Source organism: Talpa europaea (assembly GCF_964194135.1).
Source record: "Talpa europaea genome assembly, chromosome: 12".
NCBI classification, from domain to species: Eukaryota; Metazoa; Chordata; class Mammalia; order Eulipotyphla; family Talpidae; genus Talpa; species Talpa europaea.
The window spans coordinates 9626882-9649396 of record NC_140079.1 but is presented as its reverse complement, the minus strand read 5'-3'; the positions used below and the strand labels follow the sequence as shown (position 1 = coordinate 9649396).

Here is a 22515-nt window from a genome sequence, read left to right as displayed (position 1 = left end):
GATCAAACTCATGCCATCAAACTCATGTCCAGTGGCTGCGGACAGCTTCATAATGCTGAGACTTAAGTCCTGTGCCACCAGGGAGGTCCATGGAGGGAGAATTTGAGCAAACTGAGCCTGGATGCTCAAGCCCCCGGCTGGGCTTGAGTCTGTTTACTCTTTACTCCATTTTACTCCATGACTGTGGGCCTGGAAGGGCGGACGTGGCGTGAGTCACCCAGGGCAGCCAGGTTGCTTGTACCCTTTGCTCTTTTAGTCCCTGACTTAGTTGCTATCAGGGCCGCCTCCCCGCCCCCCCCTGCCCTGCTGAGGTGAAGTCTGGTGGAATGCCGCAAGTTAGATTCCAGGATGGGGTGTGTGGGATGTGGATGTGGAAACGATCTCTGAGCATTGAGGTGTTGTCCAAATACCTAGGCAGTCACGGAGAAGTGACCTTCTGCCATCTGAAGGCACCCACGCTGCCAGGACTATCTCGGACACTGGGGTATGTGCACTGGGGTGAAGACAGCTCTGCTCTTCGCTGATAATTTATTGCCTCAATTTTTTTAGTTATATTCTTGCTCATTTTGTTTTCTTGATGGCTTCCCACCACACCCTGCCTGCCCTGAGAGGTCTGGGTGGAGCTGTTTGGGTCACTTGGGTGTTTTCAAATCCCAGCACAGGACAGGGCACATAATAAACGCTCAGTAATTGAACCCCTTTGGTGAACAGTTTCTGAGCGCCTGCTGCGTGCGCGCCTGTGCTAGGTGCCAGGGGCACAGACCTCTTGCCTGCCTTCGTGGAGTTCCCTGGTCAGTGAGTAGGAAGGACATGGACTCGCCTAACTATTTACTCAGCCGCATTTACAAAGCTCTTACTGCATGCAGCCCAGTGGGTACAGTGATGGCCGAGTGGTTAGCCCCACACCCCAGGCGACCCAGGACAACTCTGTCCCATCTGTTCAGGGCTCCTGGCTCAATGATGGAGACAAAGAGAGTTTTGGGTGGTCAGGTCTGTGATGTGGGAAAAGTAGCCCAAGGGGAACCCCTGAGCAGCTGGAGGGATTGTTTCTGGAAAGAGTAGCTAAACTGAGGTGTAAATTGGAATGAGCTATGGACTAGGAAAATTTTCCTAGAAGCAGGCACAGGCCTAGAGGGGATATCAGGCAGGGAGATGGAGCAACTTGGGGAGGGGGCCGCAATCCCCCAGTTAGGGGCTTAGTCACAATTCCTGCTGCTCCAGCACCCCCTGGTGGCCACCACCGTCTGGGAGGCCAGCCCACCTCACGTGGCCACATGGGCAAGCGTGTGGCCAGGGAAAGTCCCTTGACCCCTCTAGGAGGAACAACCTTCAAGAAAAATAGGGAGAAAAATTAGAAAAATTCCCCCTTCTTTAAAAGTTGTAAAATGTGAATAGCTAGCAGATTTCCCAAGGTCAATATGTGTGCCCCTGCGCGTAATGTCTTGTGAGCTGGTTGGATGTTTTGCAAATATTCCCTGGGCACAGAGAGGGCAGTGCCTTGCCTAGAGGCACACAGCAAGCGAACAGGTGCAGCTCAGCCAGGGCAGAAGGAGAGACACAATGGTCGGATCTTGCAAATCTACGTTTCTATCGTGTTCTGGATGCCCCCTGTCTGCCGAGACAAGAGGTAGGTGATGGCATCTGCTCACTGTGCCCCCCATTTTCCCTCCTCCCAGCAACGTGGCACTGCAGGCAAATGCACAATCAACAGGTGTGTATTTAATATCCTTTTTTGAACAAGAAATACATTCTTGTGGTTCAAAATTCAAACTAAAAGTACCAAAGAGCAGTTGGGGTTAACCTCCCTGTTCCCAGCCACCCAGCTCTTCCCAGAGACAACACTTGCGATCACTCTGCTGCCACATGGGTCTCCTCACTGGTCCTCTGACACACCACACCTGATCCTGCCCCGGGGCCTTTGCACAGGCTGTGCTCTCACCCTCCCCCAGACACCTCCTTAACTCTAAGCTCCCTAACGCCTGCAGGACACTGCCCAAATGTCACTTTCTCAATGAAATCTTTGAGCACTTAAAAATTGTTTTAAATTGCCCCCACCCAACTCCCACTCTACTCTGATTTATTTTATATAAGACAGCTAACAACCATAAATACTTTGAGAGCATTTTCTTCAGGCCAAGGATTGGTCTAAGAGCTTTCCATGTAATCTTCACCAGACCCTCACAACATACTTCAGAGGTGGGTTTCATTATTCCCATTTTACAGAGGAGGAAACTGAGGCTCAGAGAGGTTAAGTAATCTAGCTAAGGTTACACAGCTTATGACAATTATGTTACTTTTTTAATAAAAAAAGGAAACAAATTTAAAGAAAAATATCGGAAATAGTCTGAAAAGATTATTAAAGCAAATTAACTCCTGAAAGAGTTCTGTGTTGGTGATCACATTTATTGATTGGAAAAAAATATAAATGCTGTAATTTAAGAATTTCAGAATCACACCCAGTGTGGCCTTTTGTGTCTGGCTTCTCCCCAAGAGCATCACATGAATATATGTTCCCATATTCACCCGGATCTGCTCCATCCAGAGCATCTGTCACTCTGGCACAAAAGTGTGCCCTCCTTTTTCATGGCCTCATAGTTTTCCTCCAGAGGATCCCTTCATAACCAGAATGAAAAACACCCTTGGAATCTGTGTTGCTAGAGCAGTGGGGTGCCTTGCAATCAACGAAGAAGCAGGAAGAAAATATGAGAAATTCTACTTTTCTTTGAAAAGATGCTTCTCTGATTTTCCCATCCATAATCAGCGGTTGCCATAGAATGTCCAGTGTCTCAGGTTAGAGCGCTTTACCAACACATGGAGCGCAGCAGTGGGGCTGAGGGCAGTGCTCACACTGGGGTTTGCAGATGGCTGGTGAGGAACAAGCTGGTGTCTGTTTATTCTCAGTTTCTTCTAGAAGCATCTGCTTCCCCTGGGCCTTTGCCAGGGTTACCCTGACACTGAAGACAAAGGTTAGAATGATCCAGTCCCAGCCACACAGGGCCTGGTACAGGGAACCAAAAGTCCAGCAGAGCCAGAAAGGAGGAAGTTTGTGCAGGTGGCAAGGCCAGGCCCTCAGAGCCCCTCTGTCCTTACGAGATAAAGAGGGCCTCTGGGAAGGTAAGGGTAACCCAGAGTGGGCCAAGATGGGACAATTTCCTGCAGGGTTTTCCCCAGAATGTAATTTATGGAAGTCCTCCAGCCCAGCCCCTGTACCCTCACCACCACACTTCCCCTCAGAGCTTCAGAAACCGCCCTCGTCAACGTCAGTGGCAACTTCATGTTAAGCCCAGTGGTGACGTCTCAGTCCTCCTACGCCTTCTCTAGGCAGTGGCTGACTCGGCTTCTCTGCCCTCCTCCTGGGAGCTCCTCAGGGACCCCCACACTCCTCTGGCTGGCCTCCCACCTTTCTGCCTCCCTTCCCCTGTCCCGCACTCACACTCCAGGCTCTTACCCCTGCCTGCACCTCAGATGATGCCCACAGTCCTGTCTTGAGCCCCTGCTTCCCTTGAGCACCACACTTGGGTCCAGCTGCCCTTGGCATCTCCACACAGAGGGCCTCGGGGGTCTCATATCCAACATGCCACACTGTGCCCGCCCAACTGGCCTCCAAACTTACTTCCCCAGTCACCCCATGTTTCCGGAGGAAACTCCTTGTACCTGCTCGGCTAGAATTTAGGAAATCACCGTGGACTGATCTGTCAGCCAGTCCTGATTCTCCTTTCTAAAATATGTCCATGATGTGCTCATTTCCCCTTGCTCTTGTACCCCTACTGATTCCGCGCCCCCATCCTTGCTAACTTGGGCCAGCACAGTCACCTCCACCCAAGTCTCTGATTCCTGCCTCCTGGAGGGAAGAGGGCAGGCAAGGTCTCTTCTCCCCACAGCAGCCACCAGAGGGCTCTGTGGCCGTCCTCCCTGTCCTCACCTCCCCTCTCCCATTCACTCTGCTCCAACCACACAGGCCCCACTGTTCCTCCAATCCGCTGTTCCTGCCCCAGGGCCTTTGCATGGGCTGTCTTCTGCTCGGAATGCCCTTCCTGCAGATCCCTGCCTAGCTCCCTCCTCACCGCCTACAGATTTTTTTTTTAATTTGTTACTTTTTTAAAGATTTATTTATTTATTTATACAAGCACTGGGTACAGTCAGAAGCGCGGGAGGGTGAGAGGATTCACCAGAGCCAGAGCGGGGAATAGAACAGGCAGACTGATGAAACACACTGCTGAGGGGAGCAGTGGGCGCGGCAGGAGAGGTCTGTGGGCCATGTGGGACCCTCACCGGTGCCCGGGGATCGAACCAGCGCTGCAGAGGCTGCAGGCAGCTTCGCAACACAGCATTCAACTACTGCACCACTGGGGAGGCCCCCTCCTACAGATCTTTCTTTAAATGTCACGCTCTCACTGGAGGCTTCCCTAAACACCCCATTTAAAATTCATTTATTACAGCACCCAACTCTGCTTTATTTTTCCGTAACACTTAGCATTTTAGACAAGCTCACTGCCGTGTGCCTTTCCTGTGGACAGGAATTTCTTATGTTGACTTCACTGGTGGATGCCAGTGCCTGGCACACAGCAGGTGCTCCAAAAATGAGTTTGAATTAATGCTCAAGTCTTTTTCTTTAAATAGCCTCTTGACTGCACATTCGCTTCCTGCCTGCTGGTGAATGTTCCATTCATTTCTTCATTCGTTTATTTGTTCACGGAGCAGTATGCATGGAGTACCTACTGCAGGCCAGGGACTTGGGTCTCAGGTAGAGACACAGGATTAGGTGTTTGCAACTGGGGTGGTCCTGGGTGTGCCACGTTCTGCGGCACACTGTGGGGGCTAGGAGGCCTCCTGGAGAAAGAATAGGGTAAGACAGGCCGTGGGTACACCCCAGGCAGAGCCCCGATGGTGGGAGGAAGCTTGGCGCCTCCGGAAGACAGGTGTGGCGGAGCGGGACACAGGGCGGGTGGCTTCTGGAGAGTAGACACCTAAGAGGACGTGCTTTTCATTTGTGGAGATTCGGAAGGTGCAGTGAGCATTCATCGCCACTAGGGGGAGCCATCTGCCAGCAGTTCCAGGCTGTCCCTGCTGTGGCTGAGGCTGAGGTTCCTCCCAAGAGTCCAGAAGGGATACGACCCCGAAAGTGCCAAAGTGGCACCGACAGCCCCTCCTTTCCACTTACGGCTTCTGCAGATGGCAGCAGCAGGGTCCTTGCATATCCTCATAAACTGGGTCTTTGGAAACCTCCCGGTCTAACACTGCTGGGGGCGGGAGCCCGAGGTGGGCAGACACCGGCTTTAGGTCACACAGCACATGCCAGCCCGCCGCAGTGCCTCCTCCCAGCCCCAAATGCCCCTGGGTTGGGATCTTTTATTTTTAACCTGCTCAGTGGACACTTGACTTTTTATAGTTCTGGGAGGCTGCCTGGGTTTCCAATTTCCAAGGGAAGTTAAAATTGTTCTCTTCCCCAGGAGCTGACAGCTGGGGCGAGGTGGGGGGGAGGGTCTTGCCCAATCTCCTGTGTGCCCTAAGGCTCCCCCTGGGGTCCATCAGCCCCTCACCGGGCTCATTTATCCCTTCATGCCTCGTTAGCAGCAGCTGGTACCATGACCCCACTCATGGATGAGAAAACTGAGGCTGTGGCGGGGCAGTGGCGGGCCTAAGGCCGCATGGCCTCTGTCCCAACTGCCACCCCACACGGCCCAGCGGCCATGATCCTTCTGGAATGAGACTGGGCTAAACCAGAAGATTAACTGCAAGTTGGGGGCCCCGATCCCCCATGTGCTGTACTCAACTTTATTACTTTTAAATTTTGATTTTTTTTTTATTTTAAGTTTTGATTTTTACCCATTGTCCATTTCTATGTCACTGATTTCCACACTTTTATTCTCTCCTTGCTTCCACTTACTTTGGGTTTAATTTGTGCTTATTTTTCTAACTTCCTAAAGTGAAACTTTAGAGCAGGGGTTGGCACGCCTGGTCCGCAAAGAGCTAAACAGAAACTATTTCAGACCTTGGGAGCCAAGTGGTCTGTCATGTGGAAGCAGCCCCCGGGAGCCGTGCACACTCTGCAAGGAGGGTGGCTCTGGCCCACGGGTGCAGTCTGCAGGCTCCACACTGATTTTCACTTTCCCTCTGCTCCAGTGTGAACATTCAGGGCACGTGCAGTGCTTCAGTGGCACTGAGCGTTTTCACGTTGCATTACTGAATGCTCAGTTCAAAATACTTTCTAGCTTTTTCTGTGACTTTGACTGAACCTGGGTCAGTTAAAACCCCACTGGCTCCACCCAAAAACCTAGGTCAGTGTTGACACCTCTTGTTTCATTCTCTAGCCCCAAATCATCCGTCTTGCCAGCCTGAAGAGCTACAATTGTCAGCTTCTTTCCATTCCAGCTCTTACTCCCCCACATTCATCTGGAAACCTCTGTAATCCCCCAGTCTCCACCATCTACCCCAGGCTCCTGCCAATCTCTTCCCTGACACAGCTGGAGGCTTAGATAGGGTCACTTCTTTCCTTAGCTTGAAATTCTATAGCACCTGCCCGCAGGCCTAAAGGCCCACCGGGGTGTAACGGTCCTGTGCCAGCTGCCTCCCGTCTCCCATACCCCCCACGGGTCACTCTCACTGCCCTGGCTAGGCAGGCCTCCTGACAGCCTGAGAGCTCACTTATTCACTCCACACACACTACTGTGCGGCAGGTCCTCTTCAAAGCACTGGGGACACAGCAGGAACAAGCTTGTGCAGGTGACGTTCCAGGGAAGGGGATAAGATGAATAAACAAGAAAACAAGGAAAAGGCAATTAGAGGGGTTCGGGTGATAAAGGCTGGGAAGCAATGACCCCGGGGGCACGTTCAAGACAGCTGGGGCTGTGCTCCTGGTGACCCAGGAAGGCATCCGGGGGTTGGTGACACATGATCCCTCCCTCACTGCTTCACAGGCGTCAAGGACACGGGGCAGGAAGCGGGCTGCACTGGGGGATCGCAAACGTCCCATATAACAGTCAAGTCAGCGTCTCTTCTGTGACTTATGGGAAATACAGGTGCCCGGGTCAGGGGCGGGGACATTCTACCCCTGCAGGGTCTCGCCTGGCACACGCATGACAAGCACTTGTCCAGTCCTAACCAAATGTCCCGCAGGAATCCACACCCCGACCCCACCTTTCCCCAGGGACACAGCGCCGCGCCCTGCTGCAGTGGGGCCCCGAGTGCAGTGGTCCAAGGGGCTGCTCATCTCGCCTTTCTGGGCTGACGTGGTTCCAAGCTGCGCTATCTTTAACCTTGGGCCCTGTAAACACCGCTCAGATGACAGTTCTGGAATCCGGTGCGGGCGGCGGGTTGCCGGTGGCCAAGCCATCAGGGACTGCTCTGTTACCCCAGCTGCGGCCCCCAGCAGAGGCAGCCCCAACTCCTCATGAGGCACTTGCTCACTCACCCGCTCCTTTACTTGCTCAAGACGCTGGTCACTCAGCGAGGGCCGAGACCCTCAGAGCTCTCCAGCTCTGCGGCTTCAACCTAGCAGACAGCTCCAGGCAGCCTTGTTCCGTGGGGGCAGGAAGCGGGGAGGGGAGTGGCCGTGAGTGGGTTGCATACCTTTGGACACCTCGAACTCGGGTTTCTGCTGCCACCCTGACACCCCCTGGCTGGGTGAGCTCGGCGGTGGCAACAGCCGTGGTCATCTGGCAGGGGCCGTGGGGCCGGCCACGGGGCCTGTGCGCGCGTCCCCTGATGAATGGCAGGCAATGACCGCACTATTGCGGCCCCCGTGCCATCCTCCACAGCATCGATAGCCCCACTTTAGGCCAATCCCGATTTCCCTTGGGTTACAGGTTTTGGGGAGGTGGCCGCCTCCCCGTCCCCTCCAAGGTGACTCAGCGCAGGCTGAACTACACCCCCACTCCTGGGCGACAAGCAGACCCACAGGAGCGCGCCTTAGCCTGACTGGGATGAAGATCCTCTCCCTACTGCTGCCTGTCACCCTGGGGCCCTCGAAGGAAGCAGGTCACTTGTATGTTGACAGCTGGAAGAAGCCTCACCTGAAACCAGCTGAGCTTGAAGAGCTTTCAGTGGAAAGTCCAAGCTAGTCACAATGCTCAGGTCTGCGTTTTCAGAAAGCATTTGGGCTCGATCAGTTTTCCTCATTGCAAGTCTTTTGTACCAACTCTGAATCACCTCAGGTTCCCCCACCTGCAAAGCACGAAGGCCTGCCCTACAGGGCCGCTGTGAGCAGCGAGGTGGCCCATCCAGGCGCCTCCTGGGGGCCTGCTGAGAGCAGCGCCAGCTCAGGAGCCACTCCTTCAGGGCCACGACATACTCAGGATGCGGCCTTGGGTGTGGCTGTTCACCCAACTGTTGGGCCCCCAGTGAAAACAGAACCTTCCAAGCCCCAGCACTGCTGGGAGGGCCCTCAAGGCCCAGCCCCCACCACCACAGGAGGTGAGAACATGGGCTGTAAGTGACCTCAACAGCTGGCTCCATCCTGCCCCAGGAGCTGAGCAGGCTTGGCATAGCAGGAGCTCAGGAAACACAAGGAACCAACTAAGGGCAGGTGCTTTCAGGTGGGCTGGGCTCTGCTGGCTGGAGAAGACCGGAACTGCAGCCATGAGTGCCATGGCAGAAGAGGGGAGGGGAGCCAGCGCCAGGAAAGCCAAGTTCACGGACAGGCTGCTGGGGCCAGGGCTGGGCCAGGCTCCCTCACCGGGTCTCACGTGAGGCAAGGCTCAGTCAGGGGTCGCCTGCTTCCCCTCACCTTCCTCACCTTTGAGGAGGGCCGAGACAGGCCCTTTCTGCGGCAACCCTACCAGAAGGCAGGGGCTTGGTTTTTACCTTTATTTTTAAAACGGTAAAATGCCACTTTCCAAATACAACCTTCCACAAGGCCCCACCACACGAGCAGAAACTCCTCCGGCCAGAGCAGGCGGCCGGGGGACGGAGACACGGCCTGCCCCAGCAAGAACCTACCCCAAGGACCGCCGGGCCGCTCTCTTCCAACGGCGTCTTTTTAACGACTTAAACATCAGCCCCGAGACGCGCGTCAATGGCCTCATTGCTTTATTCCATGCTTTGGGAGGGTCGGAACTGCGTTTTCCCATCTTGCCGGAAGGTAAAATGTGGCCTTGCCAATAAATACCAGCCTAACTAACACTGCAAATCCAAACTGGACCTGGTTTCCACGGAGGGGCAGGGGACGCCGTCCAGGGACCTCTGGGTTCCCGAAGGCTGAGGAGTCACAATGCTCCCCCAACGCGTCTTCTCTCCTGAGCTGTGGGGGCAGCTGCGCCCATTCCCTCCCTAGTCTCTGCTCTCCAAGGAGGCCAAGACTAATCTCCTGCTGCCTGCCAGGCGCTCGGAGGGTCAGAAGCCTCAGGGAGGCCAGCTGTCTAGCTCGGGCACTTTATACCCCAGGTGCCGGGAAGCCAAGACTCAGTCCCACCTCAGCCGGCCACTAGTTCTTGACATTCACGTAGCTCATCTGCTGACTGCTTGGGCTTTTCTCGGGAAGACCTGGATTTGGGTCCTTGAGCAGCTACAGTGGCTGGAGCCACCGGGGAAGCCCAGGCGTGTATGAGAGGCTGAAGCGGCCTGCAGCTTTAACTCAGAAACTGTAAAAACTAAACGCCAAGGGACCATGCTAGCTGCTGCGCAGCAGATGCTGGCGTCATGCCTGCTCCTTAGGCGCTGTTCAGAGAAAACTTCTCTTTCTAATGAGAGTGGAGAGTCAGCAGGTCCAAGCCAAAGGCAATCGAGTGAAATTTTAAGAAATGCAGTCACTCCTGAATTAGGGATCAACACCATTAACTTTTTAGCCCCCTCGCCAAGTTTTTCACACAACAAAGCTCATTCTTGATGGCCCTGGCCATCTCAGGCACAGCAAAACCCTCACTGCATGAAAGTAACTGATCAAGTCTGACAACTTAAGGAAAAGAAAAATTATGGCAGCAAAACTTCAGGACTCCTGTGCAACGCTCGTGACCTGCCCACTGGTTAAATAAACAGAACACCAATCAACTGAAAGCTATGCAAGTGGCAGACTGCCCTGGGCAAGACTCCCACCCTCGAGGCCAGTGACTGGCAGCGAGGGAGGAATCAGAGTGCAACTGAGCTGGAAGAACTGAGAGGTGGTCTTGCTTCTTGTGTCTTGAATGTCCAACCTCGGGAGTCTCCAGTCCTAACACTGCATCTTGTGGTTGGATTTACCCCGCCACGTGAGGGGCCAAGAGAGGCCAGACCCAATTCTCAGCTTCTTCCCTTGTTTCCTGCAGGGTAGGAAGGCAATGGCTTCAATCCCTCCACGCTAGGTGAGAAGGCAAAGGCCCCCAAACCCAAGAAGACAGGAGGGGCGGAAGGCTGTGTCTTTTCCCAAGTCGGGGTGGGTGTGTGGTCATCACGTGATCCTGATGGCTCCTAGCACCAACAGCTGCTCTGGAGGCAAAACAGCCCTTCTCCCGTTTAGTGCCATCGGAAGTGCTCAACAAGAGGTGAGGGTGTTGGCCACACCCTCTGCTTTCTCCCACCTGGGAACTCTGTCAGTGCAGCTCGATGAAAGCCTCCAGCTCTTCCGGGATGAAACCTTTGTAGGGGATCTTATTCTTGTCAAGGGCGCGGGCTGCAAGGCACTGCAGGGTGAGATAATTGAAGGGCTGAATGGTGCTCTTGGCGAGCAGCTTCTCATCCAGCAGCTCATAGGCTGTTTTCTTGAAGGCATTGGTGGCATCCATGTGGGCTCCAGCCTCGATGAGGGCGTTCATGATTCCCGGGCAGTTGTTCTGGGCTGCCACGTGCAATGGGGTGTTGTTGTCAAAGTCCCGGCTGTCTGGGTCAGCCCCGCAGTCGAGCAGCACCTTGACCACCTGGAGGGAGGGGAACCTGCCCACTGGGTATCGGCCCACATTTGTGGTCTCCTTGTCCACAGCCATGTGCAAAGGGGTGAAGCCGTTCTTGCCGCGGGGGGCACACTTCAGCAGCCGGTAGACGGTCTGGTGCTTCAGGTGCTCCTGCTCCGGTGTGCACTCCACTTTCTCCAACAGGTAGAGCAGGTGGAGAATGATGGCCAGAGCCTTGGTGAACTGCGTGGAGTCCCCAGGCTCTTTGGGTAGCTGCAGGGCCCGTTCCACTTCCCGGACCCCTTTGCAGAGCACCCCCATGAGGTCTGCAAAGCCGATCTGGGTGCCCAAGTTGCCCTTGGCCGCCCGGTCCTGGAGCACATAAGAGAAGAGTTCGGCAAAGGAGAGGAAGCTACTGGCTGTCATGGGGCTCAGCGGCTCCAGGTTGTTCTGCTGCATGTCCAGGGCATACTTCCACAAACGGATGCAGCGCTCAAAATTGCCAGAGTCAGCGTACACTGCACCCCTGTAACGGATATAATAAGAAGTGTCTGGATGAGAAGGACCCAGAATGCGCTCTCGGATCAACAGCGCCTGCATGCGCATCTCATCCGGGTCGGTTATAAGAGCTTCCAATTCCTCTGCTGTGTTCACCTCCCTGGAATAGTCATAGGCCAGGACCAGCTGTGGGGGCTCTGGTTTGGGCAGATAGGCACCCCCCTGGTGACGCAGCTCCATAGCCCGCCTCCAATGTTTCAGGGCCCCAAGCAGGTCCCGCTTCTTATCCACGTAGGTGGCTCCCAACAATTCCAAGGCTTCCACCGCAGCTTCCCGGCTGGTGGGGCAACAACTTTCGTAAGTTTCACCACTGAGTGGTTCCTCTGGGAAGGAGCTGCAGCAGTGGGCGCCCTGGGGTTGCGCACACACCGGGCCGGTGGAGGGGCCTTCGAGCGACAGCCCCGGCCGCGCTTCCTCCCCAGCAGGCTGCTCCTGGATGAGGTACTCCACGATGTTGGTGTGGCCCGTCACGCTGGCCGCCAGCAGCGGGGTCATGCCGTAGCCGTCGCGTTCCATGCGGGCATTGCACCCGAGCAGCAGCTGCAGGATCTCCAGGCTGCCGGACTCGGCGCAGTCGTGCAGGGCTGTGTTGCCTTTGGCGCTGCGCCGGTTCACCTGCGCGCCCTGCTCCAGCAGGTAGCGGGCGATCTCGCGGTGGCCCTTATAGCAGGAGATCATGAGGCACGTGTGCCCGTGCCGGTTGGCCACCTCCAGGTCGGCCTGGTGCTCACCCACCAGGTAGCGCACCACCTCCAGGTGCCCGTCGAAGCAGGCGGCGCGCAGGGGCGTGGAGTTGGTGCGCGTGGTGCGGTTCACTGAGGCCCCGCGGCGCAGCAGGCTCCGCACCACGTCCAGGTGGCCGGCTGCCGAGGCGGCCCACAGGGGCGGCGCGCCCTCGATGGTCTCGCCATCGAAGTGGACCGACCCGCCCGCCTCCACGCTCGCGCCGCACCGGTCCACCAGGTACTCGACCACGTCCAGGTGGCCGTAGCGGGCGGCGATCAGCAGCGGCGTCCCCCCGCCGGGCACCTCACCCGTCAGCTCGTCCAGCTCCTCCCGGCTCCGGCCGCTGAGCAGCTTCTGCAGCAGCTGCAGCTTGCCGTCGCGAGCGGCGTTGTACACGGCGGTGCGGAGGTCCATGGTCCGGGTCTCCGCCAGGCCATGGGCCGGCCGCCGGGGGACGGGGAAACGGCGGACTAAAGCCTGGAGGCGGCGACTGCAACCTTCACCGTCTCCCCCGCCGCCATCTTAGGGGTTCTTCGGGCGGAACAAAATGGCGGCCGGGGCCTGGTGCCGTTGGGGAATGGGGATGCGCAGGGAAATGTAGTCCTCTGGGCCGGCCCACTCCATAGGTCTTAGGCTAGAGAAAGTTTCGAGACTCCACATCCCAGAAGAGCGCGGGGCAGTCGTGGTGAACCGGGAGCACGGTGCATTGTGGGAATCGTCCCAATCCTAGGTGATTCTGTTGGAAAAGGGCCACTTCCGGACTACACTTCCCGTCATGCAATGTCACCGCGATGGTTTGTGGGACTCCAGGAAGTTTGCGTACGTATTTCCTGTGTTTGGGTCAGTGCCTCGCGAGCAAGACTACATTGCCAAAAAGGCATCGCGAGTGACTCCGCCCCAGCTGGGGAGGAGTCTTCAGGACCGAGAACGAAGACTAAAAGAGAGAGCGGTGGGGTCTGATTCCGGTCTGATCAGTTAGTCTGATCGGTTAACTGGCAGGGGGCGCTGGGGAGAGGTGGAAAGCCGGGCAGAGTGGAGGTCTGTGGGGGAGCAGGGAGTAAGGTCACTCTCCAGAGCTTGTTCACACCTTATTCATCCGTTACTTCTGCATTCGTTCACTCAGGCATATGTTTATTTACTCACTCTAATACACTAAAAGCTAAAAATTTAACTTTCTGGACTCTAGAAATATAGATTTATCATGGAACCGAGGGTAAAAAATTGCAGAGCTTATGTAAAAAACTGCTCATAATATTTACTAATATAATTTTGAGATTTCTACATGGAAATGGACTATTTGAAATAAAGCAAAAAAAACAACAAAAAGCAAAAAGCAGCAAATAAAGCAAAAACATTAAGAAACCTTATCCCGGGCCTCCCCGGTGGCGCAGCGGTTGAGCGCTGGGTTGCGAAGCTGCCCGCAGCTTCTGCAGCGCCTGTTCGATCCCCGGCTGCTCCCCGGCCACCGGAGGAGGGTCCCGCATGGCGCGCAGACCTCTCCTGCCGCCCGCTGCTCCCCTCAGCAGTGTATTTCGGTCCTTCTGCCTGCTCTGCTCCCCGCTCTGGCTCTGGTGAATTCTCTCACCCTCCCGCACTTCTGACTGTACCCAGTGCTTGTATAAATAATAAATAAATAAATCTTTAAACAAAAAAAAACAAAACAAAAACCTTTTCCCCTTTTTAAACAATTCTTATGGTAAATTACATCTTTTTGTGAATAGAACGGAAAACATTTGCTTTTCTCTACTTAACACCAAAATATTTTATTAAATATTAATTTCCTTCAACTTCAATACCTTCAATGCAAAATAAAGATTCATTTGCCTAAGCCCTTGGCATCGGACCTGGTAACTTTTCCAATATCATTGGGGCGTGGCCTCCAAGCCCCCAGCAAGTCTTCACTCTGGGCTGCTTTTGCTCGTCTTTCTCCTCTTCTCTCTCCTGTTCTTCTCCTGCTTCTGCTTCTCTTGGTGACTATCTCAATACTGAGTCATGGCCCACAGAAGTAAACAACACAACTTATAAAAATATCACAAATGCAGGTGCCCCATCAGGCAGGGCAATCCTAATGGCAGGAGGGCAGAAAAGCCTGAAAACCATTTATCCCTACACAATTATCAGCCCAAGGAAATAGTGTAAGTAAAAAGCAAGGTCAGCTTTTGAACCCAGTACAAAAGGAAAACGTGCAACCCCTCCCTTGTTCAAAAAAAGATCAAGAATTGTCCCTGTGGAGATAGCAGAGCATTAAACCTGTGCTGCATGCAAGCTGCAAGTTGACACCCATGATGATGATGAAACCTGAGCCCCATACCCTGAGACCTTTACCTCAACCCTCCCCAACCCCTCCATTTTCTCCTGCTGCCTGCCCCAGAGTTACTGAGAATTATGGGAAAGATAAAGGATGTTGGCATGCCCATGAAGGTTCAAGTGTTCTCTTACACCTCCCTCACTTTTGCATGTGCTTTCCCTCTGCTTAGAACACTGTTCACACCCCCTTTGCTTAGCTGCCTCTTGAACCTTCTTCAAATCTCATTCAGGACTCTGGTCTTCCTGGGGGATTCCTGGACCTCCTTCCTCAAAGATCCCCCCTCATGACCATATTGAAACATGACCTTCTAAGGGCCCTGGGCCTCCTAATACTATACCATGGGGCTAGGGCTGCAGCTTGTGACTTTTGGGGGGTGGGTGCCAAATGTTTAGTCCATAACTCGCTCCCAAATGGCATTCTGAGATTAAGGGGTTGATAACGAAATTCCTCACTTGCTCCAAATCAAGGAGGGAGAAGGACTGTGAACTCCCAGGAGGGAAGGGTCAAGGACAATCCCTCTCACAGGGAGTAGTTCCATCACTTGGGTCAAGTAGCCATTCCTGACCCCACCCCGCCCCCCTAGTCTTTGTTGATTAAGAATAAATTTGCCATATACTTTTGTGTACGGCACAGGTCTTTCTTCATGTGAAAATCCATGAATTTTTATGTACAGGTCTTTGTGTGAAAATATGCTTTCCTTTCTCTTGGGTAAATACATAGGAGTGGAATTATTCCTTAATTTTTTTATTCCACATATAAGTGAGATCTTACAATATTTGTCTTTCACTGACTTATTTCACTTAGTAAAATGACCCCAAATGGCAGAATTTCCTTCTTTTTTTATGGTTGAATAGCATTCCTCTCTCTTCTCTCTCTCTCTCTCTCTTCTCTCTCTCTCTCTCTCTCTCTCTCCACTTCTAAAAAAGCCATTCACCCATTAATGGACATTTATGTTGCTCCCATGTCTCAGCTATTATAAGTAGTGCTGCAATGGGTGCAGATAGCTCTTTGGGTTAGTGATTTAATCTCCTTTTGGAGAACACTCATAGGTAATTGCTGAGTCATACGGAACTTCTCTTCTTAATGATTTGAGGAACCTCCGTACTATTTTTCCAAAATGGCTGCACCAATTTATACAAATACAACAGCAGGCTTCCCTTTTCTCCGCATCCTTGTTAGTACTTGCTATCTCTGGTCTATATGATCATAGACATTCAAAGTATATGCTGATATGGTGATATATCATTGGAATTATTCTTTAATTTTTGAGGCATTTTTTTAATTTTTCACATATTCCCCTTTCCTTCCCCAGCCAAACTGGGAAGTCCTTGAAGATTCAGGCCAGCGTGTGTCAAGTTGAGAAAATCCAAGTTACTGATTTTTTTGAGACTCTCTGAATGCTCTAAAATGAAGAAATGCTCCGGGCCTCCCCGGTGGCGCAGCAGATTGAGCGCAGCGCTGTGAAGCTGTCTGCAGCCTCTGCAGCGTGGGTTCGATTCCCAGCCAGCCAAGGAGATACCCAGCAGCAGACCTCTCCTGTCTCACCCACTGCTCCCCTCAGCAGTGCTTTCGGTCCATCTGCCTGTTCTGCTCCCCACTCTGTCTCTAGTGAATCCTCTCATCCTCCCACGCTTCTGACCTGTACCCCAGCTCTTGTATAAATAAATAAATCTTTAAAAAAAAAAAAGAAGAAATTAGGATTTGATAGCAGATTTGAAATGTTGGTAATAAAGAGATTAAATTGTTTATAATACACATACATGTACACCCCACAAAGGAATTTTTTTTTTGCACGTAAAGAGCTTAAGATAAAATATTTTCACAATTTTTCTACAGTGAAATAAGAACATTTACAAAACAGAACACTAAACTCAGTGATGATTTGAAGGTTGCCTGTATGTTTGAGGGCCTAAAGGCTTCATCGTGTTTTAAACGTCACTCCACAGATGGCAATGTCCTACAATATAATTGTCCGCTCACAAGGTAATCACAATATTTATTAAAGAAATTAATTCACTAGAGGGAGTGAGGTCTGGTAATGGGACAACAGCTTAAAGTTGCATGTTAAACAGCTTCTCTTGAGGCTGCAGAGTACACCTGGGACTAGGTATGAGAGGGTTTAGGAACATTTGCGGCTCAGCCAGATGATCACCCGCTGTACATCTCTTTGTGTACCCTTACAACGTTTTGTGCTGCTGAGCAGCTAAGTAGGCTTGGTTTTTTTTTTTTTTTCTCCTTCAATTGAAAACATGTTCTTATCTGCCTCTCAACACAACTAAGGGGTTAATTCTGGAACTTGAATTCGCCAGTTTAGCAACTAGTCCACTATCAATCAGCTGTGGGGCCTGTGCCAGTTGTTCAACCTCTCTGACCTCAGCTTTCTAATCCATAAAACGGGAGTTCAAGTTTTATGGCACAAAGGGAAAAATATGTCAATATGAGCTTTGTAAATACAAATGTGCAAGGTGTTGGGGAAGGCAGGTGAACACACACCATAGCAATATTGCAAACCTCAATGAACGATGAGATGCCTATTAAAAAAAACAGGGCCCAGCAGAGGAGGATCCCCCCTGTTGAGCCCCTCCAGCTGCAGTCCCACCATTGCCGCCATTATCGCCATCATCACCATCATCATGATCAGCGGCACTCTAGTGACTGGGTTTCAATTTAGTTCATAAAAGCATGGCTTCTTATTCTAGAAGGCTGGAAAGTTGGATGCAACAGCTGTGGGAGGAGTATTTTTTCCTTTTTCAGGAAGGGGGCTCTGATGCCCTCCAAGGGGACTCAGAAATGACTGGGGTTTCCATCACAAGTGCCACAGTCCTGGTGAGAAATTCTTAAATGTCTCCCTTGCCACGGGGCACACCCAGGCCACAGCCCCCCTCTTTTCCCAGGCTGACTGGAGAGTATTGGATGTCCAGCCCTATTGTGTTCCTCATTTCCTCCCTCTGCCCTGCCTGGCCCTCACCTTCCACATCCTTCCTCCTTTATGCCCAAACAAAATCAAATTTAGCTAGACAAATAAACAATCCCCATCAGCTCACACAAATTCCCCTGCAGCTCACACACACGACTCAGGACGTTGGGTCCTCGGGGGTCACCATGAATTGATTTCATCCAATTAGTCAAGTCAATTTCCATTTCAAAGTCCTGTTGCTATTTATTTGGGGTCTGAATAAAAATTTTCACAACACAAGATGAAAATCCCAAACAAGGAAAAGCGTTGACCCCATCTCTGTGATACAAAATGCCATAAAGAGAAGGGGGCCAAGACTTGCAGACATGTTGATGCTACAAGGTCCTCATCATGATCCTTGGCTTGTGACCCCTGAGAATTTCTCCTACTATCCCCTACTTCTGGGTCAGCCCCAGAAAATGCTTTAGGCATTCAACGTTATTTATTTGACACCTACTAAGTGCTAGGCACAGGAGCTGAGTGAGGGGATATGACTGTGAATAGAACAGATCAAGTTCCCGTTCTCATGTTCAGATGGGGTGCTTTAGAAGATATGGTAATTATGTGGTGTTAGCTAACGTGGTGGTCATCATTTTGTAATGTACACGTATATCAAATCAACGCTGGGTACACCTTACATTTACATAATGTTGTATGTCAATTATATCAGGATAAACCCGGGAAAATGGAAGCAGACTCACACAGATACATACAAAAAGAAAAAAAGAAAAGTTACATTTTTTAAAAAAAGTAAAGAATAGATACCTTTGGCTACAAGTCAATCCATCAATGATAAATTCTCAAGTTTAATGTGCAATTTAATCATCAATTTAATTCTCCAGTTTAGTAAGAAATTCAAAGTAGGTGACACCAGGTTGTCCATTCAGCTCAGTGATTTCAACAAGAACCTAAATTTTTCTAACATCCAGAGCTTTGTCGTCCTTAGTCTCCCTCATAGGGTCACAATAGCTGCCATAATTCCAAACATCACACCCTCAGATGACGTTGTTTCACAGAAAGGTAGTTTTTGTAGAAACCCTAATTTCTTCTAGGTAGTTAAGGGAGTGGTGAAGGTTTCTCGTGAGCCTGCAGGGCCATGATTGAGCTCAGCTGGAACCAACCCACACGCCCAAGTGACCATCTCAGGGAGAGGTCTACATGGACACCTTGGGGAAGCCTATCCCATAGTGATACATATTCAAATGCTCATCACCTCCTAATTTATTACCTATTACCACAACCTATGCTTCCGGTGATGTACGCCCGCTGTATATACACGACAGGTGAACTACAGGTGACCCTTGAACAATATGGGTATCAATACACAAATTACAGTATGGAAATGTATTTTCTTTTTCCGACGATTTTTTTGAAACAATATTTCCTTTTCTCCAGCTTATTGTATTACAAGACTATATATGGCATACAAATATATGTTAATCAGGGGGCCTCCATGGTGGCCTAGAGCTTAAGTCTCTGTGCTACCACCACAAAGGCCCGGTGCCTGAGTTCAATCCCCAGCCAGGGAGCTGACCCACATGGCGCAGCAGACCTCTCCTGTCTTGCCCGCTGCTCCCCTCAGTAGTGTATTTCACTCGTCTGCCTGTTCTGCTCCCGACTCTGTCTCTGGTGAATCCTCTCACCCCCCCACATCTCTGGCCTGTACCCTACCTCTTATATGCATAAATAAATAAATCTTTAAAAAATATATACGTGTTAATCAACTCTTTATGCTACGGGTAAGGCTCAAGTCAATAGCAGGCTGTTAGCAATTCAGTTTGGGGAGAGTCAGAAGTTCTAAGTGGGTTCCCTAGGAGGCTGGGTGCCCGCAGCGTCAGCATCTGGCCCTCTCCACCCGTGCTCTTGTAGCCCTGCGCTTTGCCTTGTTGCAGAGCACCCCATCTCTTCCAAAGTCCTTTGTACCTCCAGTCTGGAGACTCTGCAATTCATCCTTGGGAGAAGGGTTTGCATCACGGATGTGGAAAAGCTCAAAGCCAAACTCTCCCCAGGCGCCCCGAATTCGCTCTATTTCCCCATCAGCACTGACTGCTAACCCACTCGAGAATCCACACTCGGAGGGCGTTTCTTCTCAGTCCGCCCTGCTGACAAGGTCAGCCCTGACAACGTGGGCATTTCCCCCCCTTGTGCTCACTGCTGTGTCCCTAGTTTCCAAAGCAGCGCCTGGCACACAGTAGGCACTCAGCAAATGTGAGTGGCAAGAACCCGGGAGCAGGGGCCCCGGAGGCAGACTCCCCGCAGCACCGCCTGCCCGAGGAAGACGGGGAAGCTTCCCTGCTGCAGAGACGCTGCTGCTTCTCTTCATCCCGAGTTTCTCCCGCGGCCTGGCAGGAAGGCAGCCGGCAGCAGGCGCGCGGGGGGCGGCTCCCCGGCCGCGACTGTCCCTCCCCTGTTCCTGCGCCCCCAGAAGCTTGTTCCTCTGCTACCTGCTCGGCCCCCGGCCCCGGCCCAGGAGGCCACAAACGGCGCGCGGCCATGCGCGGGCACACCCCGGCCGCCCGCCGGGCGCTCGCAGCGGGGTGGCATTAGCCGCAGCTTTTCCCCTCCCGCCGCCTAAACGGAGCCGCGGATGCGGGGCCACGGCCCGGCCACCTGCGCGGAGCCCGCGCCCCGGGCGCGCCGAGGGCCCCGGAGACGCCGCGGCCCACGGGGGCCCCCAAACCCAGCGGCGGGGCGGGGGGCGGGGGGCTGGGGGGCTCTCATTCTACCGCTTTAGAATCTTTTTCATACAAAAATCTTTTAAACATTCAGAAAAAAAAAAAAACAACAGAAAAGAAGATAATAGATCCGGAGACTTCAGATCCAAAGATTAGGCAGATTTCATTTAGGCCATAAATACTTGATGAGGTTGCGTGTGTTGGCTGTTTCCAGAGCTGGGACACAGCGGAGAAAAATAGACAAACTCCTTATCCCAGACTCTAGCATAGGTGAGGGAGGCTGGTGAGAGAATTAAAAAATAAGTGTATCCCTTTGCCAGGGCTGTGTTATGTCGGCCTGTTGTGCACACCCCGCCCCCCACGCTCCCACCCTCCCACCCCTGCAATTTCATATGTTTGAAAATCTAACCAGAAAAGGTGATGGTGTTAGGAGGTGGGGCTTTTGGGAGGTGATTGAATCATGAGGGTCACCCCTCCTGGATGTTATTTGGGTTAGTGAGAGCCCGCGGGAGGCTCTCTTATCTCTGCTCTGTGAGCTCTCAGAGCAAAGATTTCATCGACAGGCAGAAGGGAGCCCTCAGCCATCTGTACTGGCCTCTGATCGTGGACTTCACAGCCTCCTAAACGCCAGGAATAGAGTTCTGTTCATAAACCACCCAATCTGCTTAATTTTTTAAAAAAAAAGATTTTATTTATTTATACATACAAGAACTGGGGTACAGGCAAGAGTTGTGGGGGGTGAGAGGGTTCACCAGAGACAGAGCGGGGAACAGAACAGACAGATGTACTGGAATACACTGCTGAGGGGGACAGCGGGTGAGTCAGGAGAGGTCTGCCGTGCCATGTGGTTATCTCCCTGGCCGGGGATCAAACTTGTGGTACAGGGGTTGTGGCGAGTTTCATAGGTTGCGTCTTAACCCCTTACGCCACCAGGGAGGCCCTGTGGAATTTTATTATAGCAGCCTGAAGGGACTGATACAGGATGCCCTAACAAAACCCCACAAGAGGGGCAGAACAGCAACCACTTCCCCCCACCCTACCCCTTCTGGAGGCAGGAAGGCAGGAAGTCCCGGGTCAAGGACTCTGAAGGACTGGCTTCTCCTGTGGCCTCTCTCCTTGGCTTGCAGAAGGCAATTCTCTCCCTGGGTCCTCACATGGCTCTTCCCGTGTGTGTCTGTGCCCTAATGCCTTTTCATAAAGGCATTTAACCTTAATTAACTCTTTAAAGATCCTAGCTCCAGATAAGTCACATTCTAAGGTCCTGGGAATTAGGATATCAACATACGAATGGGGGGTATAATTCAGCCCATAACAATGAATAAAATAAAAGATGGGTCATGTAGTTATAAAAGGACTAAGGGAAAAGCTAAAGCAGAGAAGGTCGTCAAATGGGTTGTGCGGAGGGGATGTTGAAGTTGAAATCTTCACTGGGTTGGTATTTTTGGATTAAAGAGGATGAGAGGTGTGGGCAGTCTGGGGGAAAGAAGGAACAGATTATGCAAAGGCCCTGTGGCAGTTCTATGCACCGTGTGTTGGAGAGATGGAAGGAGGGACCACAGAATAGGTGGGCAGCAGAGCAGGGACTCAAGCCCAGGCTTCTCACTGGACCGCTCCTCCTCCTTCTCCTCCTGTGCCTCCTCCTCCTTGTGTTTGTGACACTTTTAAAACATGGCTCCCAAATCCTCTGATCCTCTTTCCATGGAGAGGTGTGGCCTATGTCCCCTTCCTTGACTATGGATGGACACATCACTATTGTACCCCATAAAGTAAGGCAGAATTGGCTTTGAGTTCTGAAGCTAGGGCATAAAGGTGACCAACACCCCCCTGGTTCTCTTGCAGTGCCCACTCTAGGAAGCAAGCTACCACAAAGGAAGCCAACAACTCAAGACCACCGTGCTGGCGAGACCACGTGCAGACCCTCCAGCCACCCTGGCAGCTAAGCCCAGGCCGTCTAGCCATGCCCTCCAGGATCTTCCCTCAGTGAACAAATCCATCTTGGACCTTCCAGAACAACTGGCATCACCCACAGGCAACCAAAAGAGCCCTCAACTGAAATCTGCCCAAAATCTTGACCTAGAGAGGCTGGGGTATAGTAAAAAAAGACGTGTTTGTTCTATGCCTGTATGTTTTAGGGCAGTTTGTGATGTGGCAATAGTAACTGGGACAGTGTTAAATGCTAGCTTGTGGCTTTAATTTGCATGCCTGTGATTACTAACCAAATCACACAGTTCCCCAAGAGTTTGTTTACTACGCCTGTTTCCTCTCCAGGGAACTGCCTGTTCATTGGGGAAACATGCCATAGTTTAGTTTCTAAGAAACTGACTCAACGTGTCTCCTCTTCCCTAAAGGGATCAGATAGATTTACGCTGCTTAGCATAGCCTGGGGTATTGCTATGTGTCTTTGTTTCATTAATTTAATCATAATTATTTGTACTCTAAGCATTTACTCTGAGCTGGAAGCTGGGGATGTAGCAGTGAACAAGACACTGATTT

The 22515-nt window shown here is 52.0% G+C and overlaps 1 protein-coding gene across 1 annotated transcript; it reads right to left on the bottom strand.

Annotated features, from left to right (window-relative positions):
- Positions 1-10502: 10502 nt before the first annotated feature.
- FEM1A (fem-1 homolog A) lies at positions 10503-12497 on the bottom strand (the record flags this gene model as incomplete). The annotated part of the gene is made up of 1 exon (XM_084249398.1): positions 10503-12497. The coding sequence occupies one exon, from the start codon at positions 12495-12497 to the stop codon at positions 10503-10505; it is 1995 nt and encodes a 664-aa protein (XP_084105524.1).
- Positions 12498-22515: the final 10018 nt, after the last annotated feature.